Here is a 22,100-nt window from a genome sequence, read left to right on the forward strand (position 1 = left end):
GATATTGATGGCACCACGTTCGTCACCTCTGGCTTGGCAATGTAAGTTTTCGTACAGGTAGCATGTTGTCATAAAGCAGAGCGCATAGGCCTGCTATCTAGGAGGCGCAGCGTTAGCCAAGTTGGTAAGGCACTCGACGTCTGAGCGGAGGGACATATGCCATAAACAAACTACCGCTAATGTTTTCTTCTTTCGAAAATATTCTGGTTTTTAGAAATTTCTTTAAAGCGATCTTGGAGGCGAAGTTCGAATGCAGGCGAGAGCTTGTGTGGTCCAGGAACGCGCGGATAACAAAGGCTTCGGAGAAAGATGGTGACGGGTCGTTGCGGTGAGGCCCTCTACACTCGTTCAGCACCTGGTGCACTAGAGTGGCATCAGATGTTCCCTTTCTTCGCTCTACTCCGTCGCGGCTTGCACGTGACATGACATCGCACACAGTGGGGGATTCAAGTACCATTTCACTAGTGCAAACGCCAACTTTTCCGCTCAATGAGCCGTTTGGTCTTTTCGTGTCAGTAATATCATAGAGTTTATAGCGGTAATCGTCCCATGAGGTTTGATTACCTCCAAATGAGAGCAGTAACTGCATGACAAATCCCAATTTACAAGTTGTCCAAGTGAAAATAATTAGCAATTGTTGATCGAAATATTTACTTAAAAAAAGAGGTTACAATTGGGAACTCGAAGCTGAGCAGCAGTGAAGTTATATCCAATTCGAAATATAATTAGGGCTGGCACACCTCAGAAATCAGAGCTGCACATCTCCGAAATTGGCAAAAAATATACTGGCAATGCGGCTAGGATTCAGTCGAACAACCCGCCGTGGTTGCTCAGTGGCTATGGTGTTGGGCTGCTGAGCACGAGGTCGCGGGATCGAATCCCGGCCACGGCGGCCGCATTTCGATGGGGGCGAAATGCGAAAACACCCGTGCGCTTAGATTTAGGTGCACGTTAAAGAACCCCAGGTGGTCAAAATTTCCGGAGTCCTCCACTACGGCGTGCCTCATAATCAGAAAGTGGTTTTGGCACGTAAAACCCTAAATATTATTATTATTATTATCAGTCGAACTCTTAAAGAGACGCTTTTGAATACTGGAATGCTTCCGAAGAAGCTCCTTGCAACGTCGGGTTTCTTCAACAAATACCAGAGAGAAAGAGAGAGAGAGAGAGATCTGGCGTTGGGGATCATCAGCTAGAGTAGGAAGGATTGGTACTGCGTGAATTTATGTAATCCTTGTGCCGGTCATTACGCATTTTGCTTCGAGATTTCAAAGCAGTCATGTCATTGTAAGCACACCAAGACAATAAATCTCTGCGAACACGTTAGATTTTTGCAGACTGTGACAATCACGTTATATTTTAATTTGTTTGAAAAGATAAAATTTTAAAGTCAGGAAGTCGTTGGAAGTAGAGAATGTGCAGTTTAGGCAAATTACTTTACCTCTCACTCTTCATGTACTGTCACAATGTCACACTTGCAGCTCACGTATACAGTAGAGTCACATTCCCCTCTGTAAATTTTTATAGGAAACACTGTGCTTTGCATTCTAGGCTGCGAAAATCTCTCGGTGAATAGCTTTACGGGGAACTGGTTTGCTTGCTCAGAGGTCTGCTGCGTGCGGAAGATCTCTCCTGCTCATACTGGTGGTGCAATAAAGGAGGCGGGCTGGCTGTTGCTAAAGAGCTAGGGTGCTTTCCGGCCCATGGTAATATTTGCAGTGTGTGCGCGTAGAGCTAGCTCATCACAATTTTTAAGAAGCATCCTTACATGCAATATTTACTTCTCTTGAATTACTTGTCATGAATGATTTCACATAATATGACAAGGTATTTCATGATGTATAGACATTAGCCGTCATTGAGGCATTGCATGACAAAGAAGTACCGAAAGTATACGTGAATATATTGGCAAGTATCCACAAAGACTCTACAGCCACCATTTTTATCTACAAGAACACTCTTAAAGCATTTGTTCCTTTGGGGTGTATATTTGCCCAGAACAATATTCATCGTCTGCTTTGCTTGCGTTTCGTTTTACGAAAACGCTGTGCTCGCAGATTTCCTGTGGATAATGCTCCGTCATACTGTTAATGCGCAGGCCGTTAGCTACTTCGAAGCACCCGGCTCAGAGCGTTAAAGAATGAAAATGAGGGCAAGAGAGATGATGATTATTGTTGTTGGATAAGATACGCCCCGAAGCGCGCAAACGTTCTTAAAAGTGAGAATGAAAAAGTACTTTCCATGATAGCAGTCATATACAGAGACAATTTTCCAAAGATATTCCCGGCATGGATATATGTATTCAAGCTATTAGACTAGGAATTATTGGGGGTTGAGGATCAGCGGCGATAATCTCAACAACCTTCGGTTTGCCGATGACACTGCCTTGTCGGCAATGTAGGGGGCTAAATGCAGCGAATAATTGAGGACATCAACTGACAAAGCATAAGCGTAAGCTTGAAGGTTGATGTGCTGAAGTCAGTGATAAAGTTTAATGGCCTGGGAAGGTAAAAAAAATTGATGATCGCCTATCAGCATCTAGAGCCTCTGCAGGAGTACGTATACCTACGTCAATTACTCACTGGAGACCCTGATTAGGAGAAGGAAATTTGCAGACGTACACAAATGGGTTTGAGGGAATACAGCCGGCATTACAAAATCCTGAGTGGGTGCTTACCGTGGTTGCGGACAGGAAAAGTGTACAATGATTGCGTTAACCTGTGCTAACATATATGGCAGAAAGTTGGAAGTTAACAAAGAAGCTCGAGAACAACCTAAGTACCATGCAAAGAGCGATGGAATGAAAAACGTTAGGTGTAACGTGGAAAGACAGGCACAGAGTGGTGTGGATCAGGAATCAAACGGGGATAGCCGATATTGTAGTTGACATTAGGAGAAAGAAGTGAAGCTGTGTAGGCAATGTAATGAGTGCGGCTGGTAACCGATGATCCAGTAGAGTTACAGAATGGATGCTAAGGGAAGGGACGCGCAGGCCAGAATGGCAGAAAATTTGTTGGAGTAATGACATAAGAAAATTTGCGGGCACAATTTGGAATCAGCTAGCGCAAAACAGGGGTTAGTGGTGTTCGCTGGGAGAGGCCTTCTTCCTGCAGTAGACCCGAAAATTCGCTGATCATGAATAATTATAACAGTCACGGTTCAACTGCTTAGCTTTAAAATTCAATGCTGACTGGATGATACGGCATACATTTCCATGTGGAAAGTTGCTGATTCCTGCTCAAACACTGGTCTATTTATTGGGTCTCACACTGTCACCTGCTAGACTTATGGAAAGCACACATTGTTAAGCACTACCTCGGAAAGTTATTGGCCCCAGGTTCGACCCTGAATCACGACAAATGTTTCCTAAACGTTGGAGCTTTCCGAAAAACTCCCATCAGTTTAATTTGCAGCTTCATGCTACTGTAGAATTTTTTGTCATCTACAGTGGTTGAACAAGTTAGTCAACGTCAGTCTCTAGGCAAGCGTACTCGTCTCAGGCATGCCGAGTTGTCAGCGTTTGAAATGCGATTGTGAGACTGCATGCCGGCGGACGCATTTCGCGCCAAAGTGTGTGGCCTTACATGCGATACAAAACACACATGAGCTAGGTCTCCCTAGCAGTGGAGTATGAATTGCCAGTAGCCACACGCTCCGGGTATCACGTTTCATTTGCTTACCAGTGAACAAGACACTCAAGGAAAGTATTTAGCATAAAATACTAAATACCTAGCAATAACTTATTAACTATAACAATAACTTAATAATGAAGTCCAGTATTAAATATCCAGATAATAAAAGCATCTGATAGAGCACAATATCCTAACGAAAATGATTCGTTGACTTCCAGATACCTTCAAATACATGGCATTATACAAAAAACAATATTGACATCACCGCGTAAAACGATGCAAAGGGCAAATTCTCCAAAAACAGTTGTTCACTCTCGCAAATAGCTGCGTTTAAAAATTGAGGTTACACAGCCTGCCTTTTTTTCCGAAGATACCACTGCCTACACTCAAAATCGCTCTACGGAAAAACAGCATTGTGCTTGCAAATATATATATTGTAAGCATTTATGCGGACTTCATCTTCATCTGTACAAAGTCATCATCAATCATCGGCTCGTGTTCGTTCTGCGTCGGCGCCATTTTTCCTTCTTGGAATAAAGCGTCGTCTCAACCGTGGTATTTCAAGTGGTGGAGGCGCTTTAAGATCCCTTCGACCTCAATCCACTTCAAGATCTCTCCTGGAGCTACGTTCGGGACGCCGCTTACGCCAAGAGGCCGCCAAGTCGCAAGACCAGCCCGCAGCATCCACCATCTCGGTTCCAGTGCCAGCCACCCCCACTCCCAGCCCTGCCAACAACCGGTATCGCGACCCTGAAATCTTCTCTGGCTTGCCTGGTGAGGACGTTGAAGACTGGCTCGACAACTACGATCGTGTCAGCGACTACAACAACTGGAACGAGACATCGAGGTTAAACAACGTGCCATTTTACGTCTCTCAAGTAGCCAAGACCTGGTTCCTGAATCATGAGAGCGACTTCCGTGATTGGTCGTCTTTCAGGGAGCAGCTACGGCGGATTTTCGGCACACCCACGGTTCGTTCGGAAGTTGCGAAAAAGAGGCTGTCTGAGCGCGTCCAGCATTATGGCGAATCGTATACCTCGTACATCGAGGACGTCCTCGCGCTTTGCCGCCGTGTCGACAGTGCCATGCCAGAACCTGATCGCGTGCGACACCTTCTTAAGGGTATCGGCTCTACTGCCTTCAACGCACTCGCCGCTCAAAACCCGTCGACGGTGTCGGACGTCGTCTCCGTCTGTCAGCGCCTCGACGCCCTGCAGTCCATCCGCTTGCAACCGGACTTTTCCGACAACCCCCTGGCGAACAGTATTGAGCTCCGGTCTATCATTCGAGCCATAATTCGTGAGGAATTGCAAGCGCATGGCTCAACCCCTTGCAGCAGCGCTCACGTCCAACCTGCTTCTACTGACCTGCGCGGTATTATTAAGGAGGAATTGGCCTCCCTGCAGAACGCCCAGCATACCAACACTTCTCCTTGCCCACAACCGGCTTCTTACGCCCAGATTGCTGCAATGCCAGCCGCGCCGTCTCCAATTACACCACCTGCGCCTGTTCACGATCACCTGGCTCCTTTAGTCACCCGAGCTCCTATCTGCTACTACTGCGGCTTTCGAGGACATATCTCCAGGTTTTGCCAACGCCGCCAGCAAGACGAACGTCGTGGTTACGCGGCCTTTGAACGCGATGAGCCACCTCCTCGCGCTTACCGCACTTATGACGATAATCCCCCCGTTCGCCGTTCTCCATCTCCGGCCGACTTCTCCAACACCGCCCTCCACACCCGTGCCTCGAGACGCCGCTCTCCATCACCGCTCCGACGTTCTGTTTCGCCACTTCGACCTGTCTCCCAACTCCATGTCCAGCGACCGGAAAACTAACCAGTGCAGTTTTTGGAGGGCAAACTGCATCGCCGCGAAGTGCTCCAAGTCCGCCTGAACGTCCTTCGAACATGTTATTGGTGTCTGTGGAGGGTGTGCCTTTGTTAGCTCTGATTGACACGGGCGCTACTATATCTGTTATGCGTGCGGACCTGTGCTCTCGTCTGCGGAAAGTGAAGACGCCTTATATTGGATCAACCCTGATTGGGGCTAATGGAGCACTCATTCGACCATCAGCCCAATGTACAGCACGCGTCTTCATTGATGGCATCTGTCATCACATTACGTTCGCGATTTTATTCCCGTGCGCTCATGAACTAATTTTAGGTTGGGACTTTCTCTCGTCAGCGTCCGCTTTAATCTCTTGCCGTCAACGTGTAGTACATATGAGCGAGACAGTTCATTGCAGCGGGAGTACTGAAGAGCCACGACTGCGTTTTATCACTGCTGCCGATTCCGTACTGCCTCCCGGCCACGAGCAAGTCATAAGTCTCTCTTCTACGGACATCACCAATGGCGACGTGTTCATCACTCCTTACGGTCGCTGTCTTGCCCGTGGGATTGTCTTCGCTTCCTGCCTGGTGCGGTTCCACGAAAACTCTGCGTTAATCATCGCTTTAATTGCGACCTCTGAGACAATCCTCCTACCTCAAGGCTCCGCGGTGACCTGTTATGTGGATACCCAACCAGTCTCCCTGCTTTCTCTTGCTGCCTCGCAAGCTCTTCCTCAACCGGACAAATCTGCTTCATCTGCCCTTACTTCCGTGATAAGCCCTGACCTTACTGCTGCTCAACATGAAGCGTTGCTAAAATTGCTTACGAAGCACCAGGCCTCCTTCGATATGGATACTTCGTCACTCGGGCAGACTTCAGTTGCCTTCCATCGTATCGACACCGATGGCCAGACTATTGTACGCCGTCGTCCCTACCGAGTCTCTTTGGCCGAACGCAAAATCATCGAGGAGAACGTCGCCGATATGCTGAAAAGAAACGTCATACGTCCCTCCGCCAGTGCTTGGTCATCCCCCGTTGTTTTGCTGCAGAAGAAGGATGGATCGGTACGATTTTGTGTTGACTACCGTGCGCTAAACAAGATCACCCGTAAGGATGTATATCCCATGCCCCGTATCGATGACGCCCTTGATTCGTTGCAAGGCGCGCACTATTTCTCCAGCCTTGATCTTCGCTCCGGATATTGACAAATCCCAATGCACGAAGCGGACAAAGAAAAGACCGCCTTTTCTACTCCGGATGGTCTTTATGAGTTTAATGTAATGCCTTTCGGTCTCTGCAATGCTCCCGCCACATTTGAAAGAATGATCGACACGGTTCTTCGCGGCCTCAAGTGGAAAACTTGTCTTTGTTACCTCGACGACATCGTCGTGTTTTCCTCGACTTTCACTGACCATCTGCAACGCTTAGATGAAGTGCTCACATGCCTTTCTAATGCCGGACTTCAACTAAACACGAGGAAGTGCCGTTTCGCTAGCACAACGATTAAAGTCCTGGGTCATCTCGTTAGCAAAGACGGCATCCAGCCCGATCCGGATAAAATTTCCGCGGTGCTCAACTTTCCCCGTCCAATTCGTGCAAAAGCACTGCGCAGCTTCATTGGACTCGCCTCATACTTTCGACGTTTTATCCGGAACTTTGCCAGCATTGCCTCGCCCCTCCACAAGCTCCTTTCTAGTACCAGTTCCTTCGATTGGAACGATCAGTGTGAAGCCGCGTTCCAAGAACTCAAGCGCGCGCTAACATCCCCACCTGTTCTTTGTCATTTTGATGACAAGGCGCCCACATTAGTGCATACTGACGCCAGCGGTCACGGAATTGGTGCCGTACTGCTGCAGCGCGACCACGAATTTTGCGAAAAGGTTGTTGCATATGCAAGCCGCACACTCACTTCCGCGGAAAAGAAGTACTCTATAACCGAACAAGAGTGTTTGGCTGTTGTCTGGTCCATTCAGAAATTTCGTCCATACCTCCACGGTCGACATTTCACGGTTGTGACCGACCAACATGCCCTATGTTGGTTGTCGACGATCAAAAACTTGTCCGGGCGTCTTGGCCGCTGGATACTCAGATTACAAGCATATGATTTCAATGTCATATATAAGTCCGGACGGAAGCACCAAGATGCCGATGCTCTTTCAAGATGCCCATTACCACCATCCTCGGAGCACATCACATCACCTTGTCAAATTGGCCGCACGGAGGACGCTTCGTCTATTACACCGATTTCTTCCTTGACTTCACCAAACCGCCTTTCAGTGCTTTCCACTCACCAGCGCGCCGATTCCTATTGCCAAAGTATCATCAATCGCCTTAGCGGTATTTCATCTCCACCCAATGCCAGGCTACGGAAACAACTCAAACTGTTCAAGTTTGAAGACGACGTGCTCTACCGGTACATTTTTCACCCGGAAGGCCATCGATGGGTTCCCGTTCTACCGCGCTCTCTTCGCGCTGCAGTTCTGCAGGCCTCACACGATGACCCTACGTCAGGCCACTTGGGTTACAACCAAACACACGAGCGCATACGCAGCCGATTCTATTGGCCAGGCCTTTCCACGAGCATAGCTAGATATGTTGCCTCGTGCACGCTTTGCCAACACCGTAAGCGACCTACTACTGCTCCGGTCGGGACCCTACAACCACTTCCTTGTCCAGCACAACCCTTCTCTGTCGTCGGCATTGACCTTTTCGGGCCACTCCCACCTACTCCAGATGGCAACCGATGGATCGTCACTGCTGTTGACCATTTGACCCGGTACGCTGAAACAGCCTCAATACGCTCAGGAGCTGCCTCAGAAGTAGCGGCCTTCTTCTTGCAGTCTGTCTACTTACGTCATGGGGCGCCTCACGTTCTTTTGAGCGACCGAGGCAAGACATTTCTTTCAAGCACTCTTAATCAAGTTCTGCAAGCGTCCAACACCGTGCACAAGACAACGTCTAGCTACCACCCTCAAACCAACGGCCTAACAGAGCGATTTCATCGCACGCTGTGTGACATGCTATCCATGTATATTCAACCTGATCATCGTAACTGGGATGCGATTCTCCCATTTGTAACATTTGCGTACAACACGTCTGTTCAACGGACCACCGGATACTCTCCGTTTTTCTTAGTATACGGCCGCCACCCAACCTCATCACTCGACGTTTCTTTCTTCTCAGGCCCCGTCAACGCTTCACCATTCATTTGCGACCAGTTTGTGTCTCGTCTTGCCCAATGTCGTCGTCGCGCCCGTATGAACACTGCAGCCAGCCAAGACGATCGCAAACATCGGTACGATGCCTCTCATCGCGTCGTTTCCTACCGCCCTGGTGACGATGTGCTCCTATGGACCCCTGCGCGAACACCCGGTTTATGTGAGAAGCTTGAGTCTCGATATCTTGGCCCCTACAAAGTCATCGAGCAGACCTCACCGGTGAACTATCGCGTTACACCTGTTGAGACCCCAACCGACCGACGCTGCCGCGGAACAGAGATCGTGCACGTTTCTCGCCTGAAGCCCTTTCATCTCCGTTCCACCGTCTAATGTGCGGCCAGGCTGGTCGCTTCCGTCCGCGGGGGAAATTAGTGTAAGCATTTATGCGGACTTCATCTTCATCTGTACAAAGTCATCATCAATCATCGGCTCGTGTTCGTTCTGCGTCGGCGCCATTTTTCCTTCTTGGAATAAAGCGTCGTCTCAACCGTGGTATTTCAATATATATATATATATATATATATATATATATATATATATATATATATATATATATATATATTGTAACGCACAGTTTAGTGACGCTACTTTAATAACTTTACGTTGGGCGAACTTGTGCCCGACAAACAGCTAAGCGAGAGCCTCACTAGAACGTCCACAGTCTTTTTGGCCTGAGTCTCGCCCCTATTCTTCTTCTCTCGCGTCCCGCGCTGATGGCAGGTTGCTCTCATTACGCGTGCCTTGCGAGCCCGCGTTACCCGCTTCATGGCCGCTATCTTTGGCAGGTAGGAGTAAACAACTGGACGGACACAGGAGGTGGCTGCCGCGCGTAATTTGAAATCATCTTCGGTCATTGTCCCCCTTCCAAGAGTGCATCATCCCGATGCTCATACAGAAGACGGTGGTTTCTAGACTGTCATGAATTCGCAATGATTTTAGGCGGAAATAGTTATTGCCTGTCGTAGTACGGCTTCATTCGGACGACATGGACGATTTCTGTTCGATGTCGCCGTCGTTATGAGGTTACTTGACCTTCTGGAGCAAGTTCGTAATTCAAGGAATTAATTTGGCGAATTATCCGATACGGGCCAAAATAACGACGAAGAAGCTGCTCGGCTAGGCCGCGCATCGCTACGGGAGTCCGCACGCATACTTTGTCTCCAAGTGCATACTGGACGTCTCTTCGTCACAAGTTGTATCGGTCCGCGTCGGTTTGCTGCTGCTGCTGAATGCGGTGTTGCGCCAGCTGCCGTGCTTCAGCTCTTTTTGTGAAGTCGCTGACATCATTGCCATTTTCGGAGGTCTCATGTACTGGTAGCATTGCATCTGAAGTTGTGGCAGTCCGGCTAAAAACAAGTTGGAAAAGTGTCGTTTGAATCGTTTCATGCACAGCGGGATTTTACGCGAACGCTGCGTACGGTAGTACCCTGCCCACTTTCGGTACTCCAGGTCCACGTATATTTACAACATATCAGTCGGCGTTCTGTTGAGTCGTTAAGTCAATCCATTGGTCCGCGGATGATATGGTGTGGTTTTTCTGCGACTGGTGTGCGTCAATTTCATATTGCACTGTGTCAAATGGGCAGTAAATACGGTTCCTCGGTCAGTGATGAGAACTTTAGGAGTGCCATGCCATAGTATTTTGTTAGTGACTACAAAATCAGCTACTTCACTGGCCGTGCCCTTGACAAGAGACGCTGTCTTGGCATATCGACTTAGGTAGTCAGTCGCAACTACGATTCAACGCTTTCCTGATGACGATGTGGGAAAACGGCCAAATAACTCCATTCCCACTTGTGCGAACGGAGTTTCCGGTGGCTGTATCGGTTTTAGGTGACCTGTTGGCTTGAATGGTGGTATTTTACGTCTTGGGCAGTCCCGGCAGGTTCTTAAGTAGTATTGCACAGAATTCAATAACTTTGGCCAGTAATACTTCATGCGGATGCGTGCGAATGTATTGCTCGCTCCTTTTTTGTCCTGTTGATGGGTCGTCGTGGCATGCTTCCGATATCTCGAGTCGTAACTTTGAAGGTATGACGAGCAGAAATGTCTCTGCACAATGTTCAAAATTTATTTTGTACAGACCAATATTTCTCGGGACGAACGACGACAAGCTGCGGACAAAAGCTCGTGGAATGTCGACAGGGTGTCCTTCTAGGTAATCACTGAGAAGGCGTAACTCCGTGTCAGATCGCTGCTGCTGAGCTATTAGCGATGTTGTCACAGCTCCTAGGAACAGGCATTCCCGTCCATTTTCCCTAAACGTAGACTCTGTGTATTCAATTGGTGCACGTGACAAGCAATCAGCATCACTGTGCTTGTGCTCGGACTTGTATACAACAGTTATATCGTATTCCTGCTGCTGTCGACTCCATCTTGCTAGCCGTCCAGATGGGTCCAGATTCGCCAGCCAGCACAACCAATGATGGTCGCTTATAGCTCAGAATAGTCGACCATATAAGTATGGTCCAAACTTGCTGAAGGTCCATATCACTGCGAGGCATTCTTTTTCTGTCGCCTAGTAGTTCACCTCAGCCTTCGAAAGTGTTGGACTAGCAAACACAATGACTCGCTCCTCTCCATTTTGCCACTGAATGAGGACGGCACCGACGCCTAAATTGCTTTCGTCTGTGTGAATATTAGTTTCGGCTTCCTCGTCGAAATGACCAAGAACTGGGTGGTTCTGAAGACGCTTTCGGAGCTCATTGAAAGCATTCTCCTGCCCATTCAACCAAACTAAAGACGTGTCTTCTTTAGATAGCCGCGTTAGTGGTTCGGCGTCCTAAGAAACGCCTAACAGCTTTTTTGTCGGTTGGTTTCAAACATTTTTCCACTGCCGCAGTCTTCTCAGGGTCCCGCCGAATGCCTTCTGAACTGACAACATGGCCGAGGAAAAGAAGCTCGCGAAAGCCGAAATGACATTTCTGTGGTTTTATCGTCAGATCTGCTAATCTAATAGCTTTCATCACAGCCCGCAGTCGTTCTACCTGCTGCTCGAAGGTGGTAGAAAAAACCACGACATCGTCAAGATAAACAAGACAGGTTTGCCATTCCAGACCGGCGAGCACTGTGTCCATCATCCGCAAAAATGTGGCAGGCGCGGAACAAAGGCCAATGGGAGCATTTTGAATTCGTACAGTCCGTCTGGCGTCACAAACACCGTCTTTCGACGATCTCGTTCATCCACTTCTATCTGCCAATAGCCGCTTTTGAGGTCCAGGGAGGGAAAGAATTTGGCATCTCGTGGTCTATCTAGAGTGTCATCAATTCTTGGAAGTGGGTACTCATCCCGCTTTGTGACGGCGTCCAGCTTTCGGTAATCAATGCAGAAGCGCAAGGTTTCGTCTTTTTTCTTTACAAGTACCACAGGCGACGCCCACGGACTTGCCGATGGCGGAATTACGCCGTCTTCGAGCATTTTCTAGACTCCCTATGGCTGCTCTCTCTTTTGGTGACACTTGGTAGGGATGCTGGCAAATAGGCCTCACTGATTCGTCGAAAATTATCCGATGTTTGGCAATAGATGTCCACCGGACTTTGGATGAAATCGAAAAACATTCGGCGAATTCTCTTACAAGGGTCTCTATTTGCTCTTCTGTCTAGGCGATAGACCTGGTTCGATGTCGATGGCTGCAAGGACAGAATGCACATCTTGGAAATTCGATGGTGAAGTCTCTGGAATGCTGAGATCCGTTACTTGGACGAAGTTATTAAAGCTGGCAATAATGGTTCCCGTCGCGACATGTTGCCCCTCATATCCAAAATTAGTGGGGAAAACGTTGTCACATCCACCACGCAGCTGAACATGGCGTCTTGCCAAGCAGATTCTATTTTCGAGTAGGGGACTGGTGTTGCTGTCTGCAATTCCTTCGTAGTCGCCGAACGTGTCGCTTCTGACTGCGATGGCTACGCTGGATCTCGCAGGAAGCATCATGTCGTCGTCGGCAATGTAAAGGGCATCGAATTGTTCGTCACTGTTGAATGCTGCGATAACGTACTTGGGTGAAAAGGAAACACATTATTCCTACAAGTTGATCACAGTGCCATTATCCTGCAAAACGTTCATGCCAATAATCATGTCTCTTCAGCACTCTGAAAGCACGATAAAGCTGGCGACGTACGTGAAGCCTCGTATTCCTACTCTAGGCGTACACTTGCCCGTCGGGTCGATGAGGTGTAATTCTGCTGTGCGACCTTGTGGCCCTTTCCAAGGAGTAAGCACTTTCTTCAGTTTCCTGGCGAACTCACTACTTATTAGCCAGTAATCTGCATCTGTATCCACTAACGCGTTCACTTCGTAACCGTCAACCAACACGTAAATCGGAAGCAACGTCGCTCTTAGGCAACTGGTTTTTGAGTCCCTCGTTGTCGTTCGGAGTCATCGATGGAGGTTCTTCCCTTTCTGCGTCGGAAGCGACCTTACCTCCCGAAGCCGCTGACTCTTAGTTTTCCCGACGCGGGCTCTGTGAACGGCGTCTTGGGGATATTGAAGACGGGTGGGGGCTCGGTGGCCGATGCCTCCACGGCGCTGTTGACCGAGGTGGTGTTGCTGGTAGGCGTATGGGGAGCTTTGGCGAGTAGACATGTACTCTTCGATGTCAAGTGGACGCTCGCCATTCCGAGGGCAAACTGTCCTCACTGAGCCACGAAGCCCTGCCTGGCGATAGTGGCACATTCAGCACAGGTGGCCAGCCTCACCACAGTAGTAGCAGAGAGGTATTCGCTCAGGAGTGCGCCATACATCAGCCTTCCTAAATCTTCTCTCGGGTGGCGGCAGTGTATTTCGAGGCAACGAGCTATTCATGGAGAAAGTGGCTGCGACGTCAGCACGTCCGGAAGTTTGCCGCAGCGCATCGGCATACGAGACGCTCGGCTGGAGCAGTGTTGGAGCTCGGGGCTGCGCACTAAGCTGTGGTTCCCGGACCGCCTGCGCGACCGCTTCGCGAACCACGCCTTCTAGCGAAGAAGGGCATTGGAGCGTTGTGGTCAAACCATAGCCTCTGAAGCTCTTCTCGCACTACAGATCGCATTGAGCGCCCATATGACCTCCATGCTGTTTCCGATGACGTCTGGATTGCGTGTACAGAGGGGTGTTCATTTCCCGGTTGTACATCCTTGATCGCTGTTGCAACGTGCTTTCCATTCAGAAGAACTTCAGTTTGGCCTAGTTGGTATTTACTGCAAATCATATTGACCGCAAAAAAGACGGGGACAGAGGAAGAAAACAGCATACCGCCTGTGCTGTTTATGTGTTTTCTTCCTCTGTCCCCGTCTTTTTTGCGGTCAATATGATGTGCTTTCCATTGTTGTCGCCTCAGAACGAAACTCAGCGACGGTGCGCGGCGGGCTCCAAACCAACCCTGCGAACAGTTCCTGTTTTTCACCTCGCATTATATGGCGCAGTTTCTTGTACTCGCTCATGTTCGGATCAGTTCGGCGGAATAGGCGGCACATGTCTTCTACATACATGGCCATGCTTTCATTGTTCCGCTCGTTTCTTGCCTGCAGGGCAGCTTCGGTCCCCTCCTTGCGGTCAGTACTCGGGCAAGTGGCAAGCAACTCCTGCCGGAAAGCATCCCACGACACAAATGTCGCCTCGTGGTTTGAAACCACGTTCGTGCGCCGTCCTCTAACGCGAAGTAAACGTTTCATAGCTTGGGCTCTCCGTTCCATCCATTCAACTTGGCGACGCGCTCAAAGCGTTCTAGCCAGTCCTCTGCGTCTTCAAATGTGTCGCCGCGGAAAGGCTCTGGAGTCATTGGCGAGTTCACTACGATGTGAGTTGGTGTCATTTGAGTTGTTATCTCGGTAGCGTTTCCGTTAGCAGATGCTGATGCTCCGAGATAATCCGGCAAAGGCGAAAACTCGGGGGCTCACCACGTAGGCGACTACTGCTGCGTTGTTTAACAGGAGTCAGTTCGGCGGGTCCACGCCACCGTGAGTCGGGGCTCCTTTCACTGACTCCAGAAGGGCTTGAAATCATACCGCGCACCTCCACCAGAACTGTAACGCACAGTTGGGTGAAGCGCTACTTTAATAACTTTATGTTGAGCGAAACCTCTTCTACTTCCCTCTTGTCCCGCGCTGATGACAGGTTGCTCCGATTGCGCGTGCCTTGCGAGCCCCTGTTGCCCAAGTCACTGCCGCTATCTTTCGCATGTAGCAGTAAACAACTCGACGGACGCAGGAGGCGGCTGGCTCACGTAATTTGAAATCATCTTACGTCAATGTACATATATATCTTGCACATTTCACACCGCGGGAAAATGGCTTTAAAGGGACTTACAACTGCCCGTTATGTGTTGTGAGACGTAGATGGAAATGAAATGACCATGATTTATACTAATGGAATCCAGCGTGCTGTTCGCAATGTAAGTGGGAATTATACTGTTAAATTTGCACAGAAAGTCTCAAAAACCAGTAAGACGGGAAGCCTGGCGGTAAAATCTTGATACTTTGGATGGACTCTATGAGGTAACTGTACGTAAATCGGCTGTTATTAAGTAAAGCATAAGAATTGTTTAATATAGCTTTTGCTATATCATTAAATACTTGCGCTTTATTCTATGCTTCGGAAGTGAAAAGCAGCGCATGGCTACGGCAACACGCCGAACTGCATATCTTTTCTAAAAGCGCCGTGTCGTTTTTGATCCTTTTGATTTCGTTTTGACTGGTTGAATACCAAAGCTGTCGGATAGGAAGCCACAAAGACATGTAGCTATTATTGCAGAAGTACTTTAACACTTCTGAAAACACAAATCAAAGAAACATCGACTTCGTAAACAAAATAATACTTTCTCCGAGTTACTGCCGAACTTTTGCTCTGACGCCCAAATAATGAGCCGTATAATCGCTATCGCGCTCACCTGTCACCGTTTTCAGCATGATTCCAGTGAACGACTACATCCTCACTGCTGAGCGAAAAATTTTTATTAAAAATGTTACACGGCGTTTTCCGGGTTACCACTTCATGATTAGACACTATGACTGGTATGCTTGCAACTGCATAGGTACCATGAAAATTAGGTACCATGGAAATTGGTTGCAAGTTGCTTTGAGAGAGCTTTCAGTGGTGTTTGCGAAGAACGCTGTTCATATTTCGTAACCGATTCCAAGCATAAGGCAAACCGCCGTGGTTTCTCAGTGGCTATGGTGTTGGGCTGCTGAGCACGAGGTCATCGGATCGAATCCCGGCCTTAGCCGCCCCATTTTGAGGGGGGCGAAATGTGAAAATTCCCGTGCACTTAGATTTTGGGACACGTCAAAGAACCCCAGGTGGTCGAAATTTCTGCAGTCCTCCGCTACGGCGTGCCTCAGAATCAGAAAGTGGTTTCGGCATGTAAAACCCCACAGTTTACTGCAAGCATAAAGCACGCAATCAAGTTGAGCCAATTTCAACGGGAAAGCTCAGCTCAACAACATTGTTGGACTCAAGACATGCGGACACCACGAATGAAGACGAAGACTGAGGACGATGGCCGATGATGACGTCATCACGACAATGAGAAGACATTGGTTTGGAGCTACCACAACGTCACAACGGCTATGTTCACACTTTGTTATTTGTGTACGCTTTGTACAAGTTATTACTTCAAAAGAAGTACTGATTTTAGGTGTCAATCTTTCGCGAAGGATTTGTTGGATCACAAGGGGCTAGAACTTTGTTTATCAGAGTGTGAAAGACATTTATTAGATCACGTGCAACCCTGAGCACTAAGGTTTGACATCATATGGATAAAACAGTGCTGCCTGACTCAGCGAAATAATTAGAGATTGATTTTTCCTCCAACTTCCTCTGAGCCCACAAGATTCTGAAGTTCAACGAAAATAAAATGCAATCGCATAATTAGCTATGCAAATTGCGCCGGTTAGAGTACATTCTGTTCGGTCGGCAAGGCCTTTCGCAATAGGCATTTGCCGCATTCAGCGTGTAGATATGTCAGCATCACAGGGCGTCACATTGTCTGCTTGGGACAATGGCTAGTAGTTTCGAAGTCAAATCTGCATTACCACTCGAAGAAGCTTAATGCAGCAATATCTCACATAAGGCGGATATGTCATGGTTTGTGAATTTTGAGTTCCGGTGAGCGCGTGCTTTTCTGCGTAAATATTTGTTTTTCAGTGCGCTGATTATTAGTTCTCTTATAGTTGTCTCTACGTCTTGCTATCTCTATTTCGCTATGATGAGCTGCTAACCAATCTAATCAGAATGGCAATCCGAACTCAAACCCGAACTCAAAGCCGTGCGCTAACCTGAAATTTACCTGGACCTGAACACGAACCTTAACAAATATTCTTATAACGTGCCTGAATCAGAACTGAACCTGAAACTAAAAGTAGTATTACTACTTAGTAGTATTAGTTTTACAGGTTCAGCATGAAACGATTTAAATATAACGGAGCAAGCGGCTGCTGATATATATACGTTTCTTCGAAATGCTCACTTTTCAGTCTGCGCACCCAAAGATAACATCGTTACAACTCACGAGTTTGGTTGTATGCGAGATAGGTGATAGACAATAGGTACTAGCGGATAACTACGCGGCCACCTTGGAAGAACCGCTTGCACTTATGAAGTCGGCCGTTCCGGTTGTGTTCCGGTGCTGAGACGCCTCATGGGCTCGTTTTTTTTAAACTAGAACGTTAGGCCAGCTCTTACTATAAGTACTCCGTAAAGGCGCACATAGCTGCACGTGGAGCGCAAGTCCGGCAGTGTCGTCGAAGAAAAAAAATGGGAAAACCAAGTTTACGAGCAAGGCTTCTAGAATAACACTGCTACTGGTGATGATTGCCGTTCCCTGCTTAGTGCGCGGTAACCAAGCCTGTAAACAGCGCATGAAATGCGATTTTGTTTGCACCATGGTTCTACGAAAGTTTGACACCTCCAAGTAGAGTACAACCCTCTTCCATTGCTGCCACTCATTCTCGGATGCAGTCTGCGCTTGGTCTACTCAATACTGGGCCAGGTGCAGTTGTAAGGTGCTAAGGTGCTAAGGTGCAGTTGTAAGGTGCTAAAATGGCACGCGTTCGACTCTCGCGTGGTAAGTTCAAAATGTGGGAGGCTGTACGTAGATGAAATAATCCAGCGGCTCCGTGTCGAGGCACCCCACCACGGGCCGCACAAACTTGGGAGGTCACTGCGTAAATATTTTTATGTATGACTGGTGTTGCTCTACGCCATCAAACGTCATCAAAATTTATCTAAAAATCGCTCATTTTTCTCTCGCATGTGTCAAAAAGCATGTTTGTTCGGCCTCCTTACAAAGCCTGCGCACGCGTAATGCGGACATGATAAAGTATACTGTCTTGAACCGGTTCGCAAACCGTTATAATTTTTTTCTCTGTGAACAGGAATTGAACCGGAACGAAAGCAGGGTGTTCAGAACCCAAATCGAACCGCAAATTTTTCGCTTCGGAACTCTCCATATAAATAGACGCTTGGTTGAAGCAAAGTGCACGCAAGGTAGGTCAAGTAGGTGCGTAGGTCAACACCTATCCTTCCTCTCCTTGAGGCACATAGAGTAGGAAGTATGGTTAAACAGAAATATGTTGTGATACACTCCTCCAAGAAAGTGAACATTCTTGTGCGTGTTGAAGCACCTGCCATTTTTTTTTAATCACGTACCCCCATGAGGTCCATGGTGCGGAAGCCAGCAAAAAGTTCCTTTCTAGTCATCGGGTGGGGATCACCGTAATGGCCGTTGCCATGAAAACCGGCCGCCTGCGAATGAATTGGGCAGTTTATCATCAGTAAACAAACTCTTTCAGCAATAGAACGTGGTTTGATAATCTTATTATGTCAAGGAAGGACATAGACTTCATATATGCTGTTAGTTATACAAATGTTGTTTTCCGTTTACCTGTGTTTTCCCATTTCATGATCGTTTAGTACTTTCTATGCCTGTCTGAGTGCTTCTATACCACTTATTCTAGGACTAATGAATTATGTGGCGTATGTATAGAAAAACTATGTAAACACCAACTAAAAAGAACGCTTAAGATTTCACTGAAACGCAGCCTATTGAAGTCAGGTTTTTTGAATATTAAAAGACACCATGCACTTTGTTCTTAGTGTAGCATGTGTTGAAAACAACGCAGCCGTAAAATATGGTTACGACTGAAGGGCGCACAAGGTTGAGACTCGTCTGTTTACAGCTGAGTTAAAGACACTTTTGTTGTGCTTGCGCTTGTTGCCACTGCACGAAAAAAAAAGGAAAACAAAGGAACATAGAGCACGTGGAAAAGTGAGACAGATTAAAACCACTGCTGTCCGCTGCAAAAAAGGTTATGGATTTGCAAAATCAAGTAAGACCTAGCGCATGACTAATAGCGAATAAAGTCACTTCCCGTGGTCATCTTAACTAAGGTATTCATTTATTAATTTGTACGTATTGCGAGCTCCTTGGCACGCATACAAGTAATTGTTCGTATTTATAAACAGTTTGTAAAAAAAGTAAAATATGAATTTACATGCAAAATTCCGTGAAAAAAACTTTTGCAAATTTATTTCAATATAATCATCAGAATGAGTAGTTGCAAACACCTCTGAGGTAACTTTATTCCAATCAGCAATTGTTTTAAGGCTTTAGGGCATAATTTTGATCTATCCGGGGAATATTATGCCGGGAGGTCATAGTTATGGCCTGGGATTCACGTTCAGGCTTCTCCTACATCATCGAAAAATAAATTTTAACCTAGCAAGTGATGGAAGGTTCACTCTGTGTAGTCATTCAGTAACACATTGCGTTCCGTCGTAAAAGGAGAACACGAACCTTGCCGTGAGAAGTTGTGCCCTCTCCGACTATACAGATAATTTATTTCTGGTAAGAATTCCGAACCATATACGCCTACTCCAGGGTAGGGCGCACAGTTCAAGAATAATTGTTTATATTTACGTCGAAGCTGTTATACTTCAATTTCTTTTTACAAAGCCAAGCTCTCTCTGCGCCGATGCACAAACTTTCGCTACATGGCGGATCCAGTTTAAATTACTTTTATTGTTAGACCAAAGTACTTAATTTCTTTTGCACATCTTGATATGTCACAGCTAATAGCATATGAAAAATGTGAGGGCTAGTGCTGAGCTTATGCATAGCATGCAAGCAGACTGCGTAAAATTAATTTGCATGTCCCACACCACACACAAATCATTAATGATCTGCAATGACTAAATCAATACAAGTTCATCGCTGACCTTTCGAACCAGATATCACATAGAATCAAGTGCAAACAGACATAGTTCAATCAAAAGAGTCCATATCGACTGCTATATATTATGGGAGAAGAGGATGGGGCCGAGTGAACTCAGTGAAAGTAGTAAGACAACCGGATGAAGAGGGTGGTGCCAGCGTCTGCGATTGGGTCCCTTGCCCTTACTTGCGTTGGATGGTAAAAAATGTCAACAGCGAGCAACAGAAAGTTAAAAATGCCGCCACAAAGGATCCTCAGCAAACAAGAGTTGGCCGTGCAAAGTTGTATACGTACCAAAAGAGCTCGGTAACGTTATACTGCCAAACAAAAGAATTCTATTACATTTTCATGGAATAACGAAACTAGCGTTTTATTGGGTGAACTTGAGCCCTCAAAGAACGGCGACAGCGGCGAATACAGTCGGCAGTCGTAGGATATCTTATCAGCGGGTCAAGCGCGTCGCCTTTTATACATCAGTCTTCGGAGGTTCCAGAGTAATCGCTGGCGCATGCTTGTCTTGCAGAAAGTTCTACACTATTCGCATCGTGCATACATGAAATAAGATTAGACAAGGTTTGGTGACAACACATAGAAGAAAGAAACATCGATAACATTCGAGAAACTTCCGATACGTGCGAGCGCGTCCAGTGATGAGTGATAACATTTGTTAGATGGTGAAAAGCGGTCACCCGACAAAGACCAACACGTACACGTGTCAATATGCAAATACGCGCTCCCCGGCAGCTCCGAGTAGCCAGTTCCAGAGCGATCGGCCTGCAGCCAGCTTTCATTCCTTTCGGAAAGGGGCCGTCTTCGGCTATTCAGAAAAATATTTCTACGTATTAATAAGGAAGTATTAACGTATACACACCGCTTAGATAAGGTTAGTGTTTTTGTGACATCGGGTGACAGGTAGGCGTAGTGCGGCGAAGCTCGAAAACGTTTGTCCAATAGCAGAGGGCAAATCGCAGAAAAGGCGTTGAATCAAAAGTAATTACTTTTCTTTAGTTTGCTCTAATCATGCACAATTAATGTGCACACATCAAGTCAGATGGGGTTTTCGTGATGCTGCGTGAATGAAAAGCGAAGTGTTTTTTTTGGCTAGTTGTGTAGGGCTGATTGCTTAATTGAAAGCGAAGTGTTTCCGATAGCTTTACGTTATAGCGCCTAATGTTGCGCTCAGCTGTTAAAAGCTGGACATCATGCATTCCATGGGTATGTATTTACACGCGTGCGTAGTTAACTCGGTGAGAATATGTTTGTCATCGCGAGGGAAGTGAGCGCCGGAGGACGAAGGCGCCAGCAGGTGCAGAAAAGAATCGCCGCGTTCTCGCCCTTTTCGTTTGTGTGCGACGTCGCGGAGCTTGCTGCACACATTCGTGGCGTCTCTTTTTTTGCCTGTATAGCAATAGGCGCATTCCCTGTGGCATGCCAGGTGCAGTACCCTCGAGATGATCTTGCAGCCGCGACAACGTTATGGTCCTTCGCGCTTATGCTTCGACACAGCGGTGCTCCTATACAAAAACGAGCTTAGGCTGTCTATAGAGTCTTGTAGACTTCTGGTAGACGAATTTTTCCTTCTGTATATTCCTTCTTTTGTAGATACAAAATCTATGGACTCTCTGTCCGAAAAAGATGAAAATATTTATATTTCTCACCCATTCTATAGTAGATCTACAGAAAAGAGTCAATAATATGTTTGTCTCCCTTTGTCCACTTCCGCTCTGTAATCAATGTAGTCTCTATTTATTGTTGTTCATTCGGCGTCTGTAGACTGTTTATAGACGAGAGTCGATACGGCGTCAATTATTTTTCTCTACTCCCATTATATGCATTGTCTATAGACAAAAGTTGATAAGGTGGACATTTCTTTGTCTCTATTCCCCGACTATGAATTTCCCTTTGGCTACAGTCGTTAAATTGTCACTTTTCGTGTATTTTTGATCTATCGCCGTCAATGTGCAAATGTTTTTGACTGACTGTTTCTTTAGCGAATTGCCAGTTTAGAGAATATCTACAGAGAAAAACATCGGATGTTACCATTTCATCTGTATCATTTGCTTACATGATCCTCAATTATTATTTTACCAGGTAATTAGGTGCTAAGGGCATGTGTGCAGTTTCATTCATAGTTGTACTGGTTTTCAACATGCTACCTGTGAGCCACTCCTGTCTGGGATGTATCCCGGATGGCGACTTTTATTCGCGAACCAAGTGTATGCCTCTGCACA

The 22,100-nt window shown here is 47.0% G+C and overlaps 1 protein-coding gene across 3 annotated transcripts in view; it reads right to left on the reverse strand.

Annotated features, from left to right (window-relative positions):
- LOC135914604 (prolyl 3-hydroxylase 3-like) overlaps positions 1 to 22,100 on the reverse strand; it is an 80,349-nt gene that overhangs the window by 24,063 nt on the left and 34,186 nt on the right. For all 3 annotated transcript variants that reach the window (XM_065447519.2, XM_070525270.1, XM_070525269.1), the window contains one exon: positions 18,305 to 18,400. In XM_065447519.2, coding sequence (XP_065303591.1) covers positions 18,305 to 18,400 — 96 coding nt within the window. The remainder of the gene's footprint in view (positions 1 to 18,304; positions 18,401 to 22,100) is intronic.

This window comes from Dermacentor albipictus, chromosome 9 (genome assembly GCF_038994185.2).
Source record: "Dermacentor albipictus isolate Rhodes 1998 colony chromosome 9, USDA_Dalb.pri_finalv2, whole genome shotgun sequence".
Taxonomy (NCBI): Eukaryota; Metazoa; Arthropoda; class Arachnida; order Ixodida; family Ixodidae; genus Dermacentor; species Dermacentor albipictus.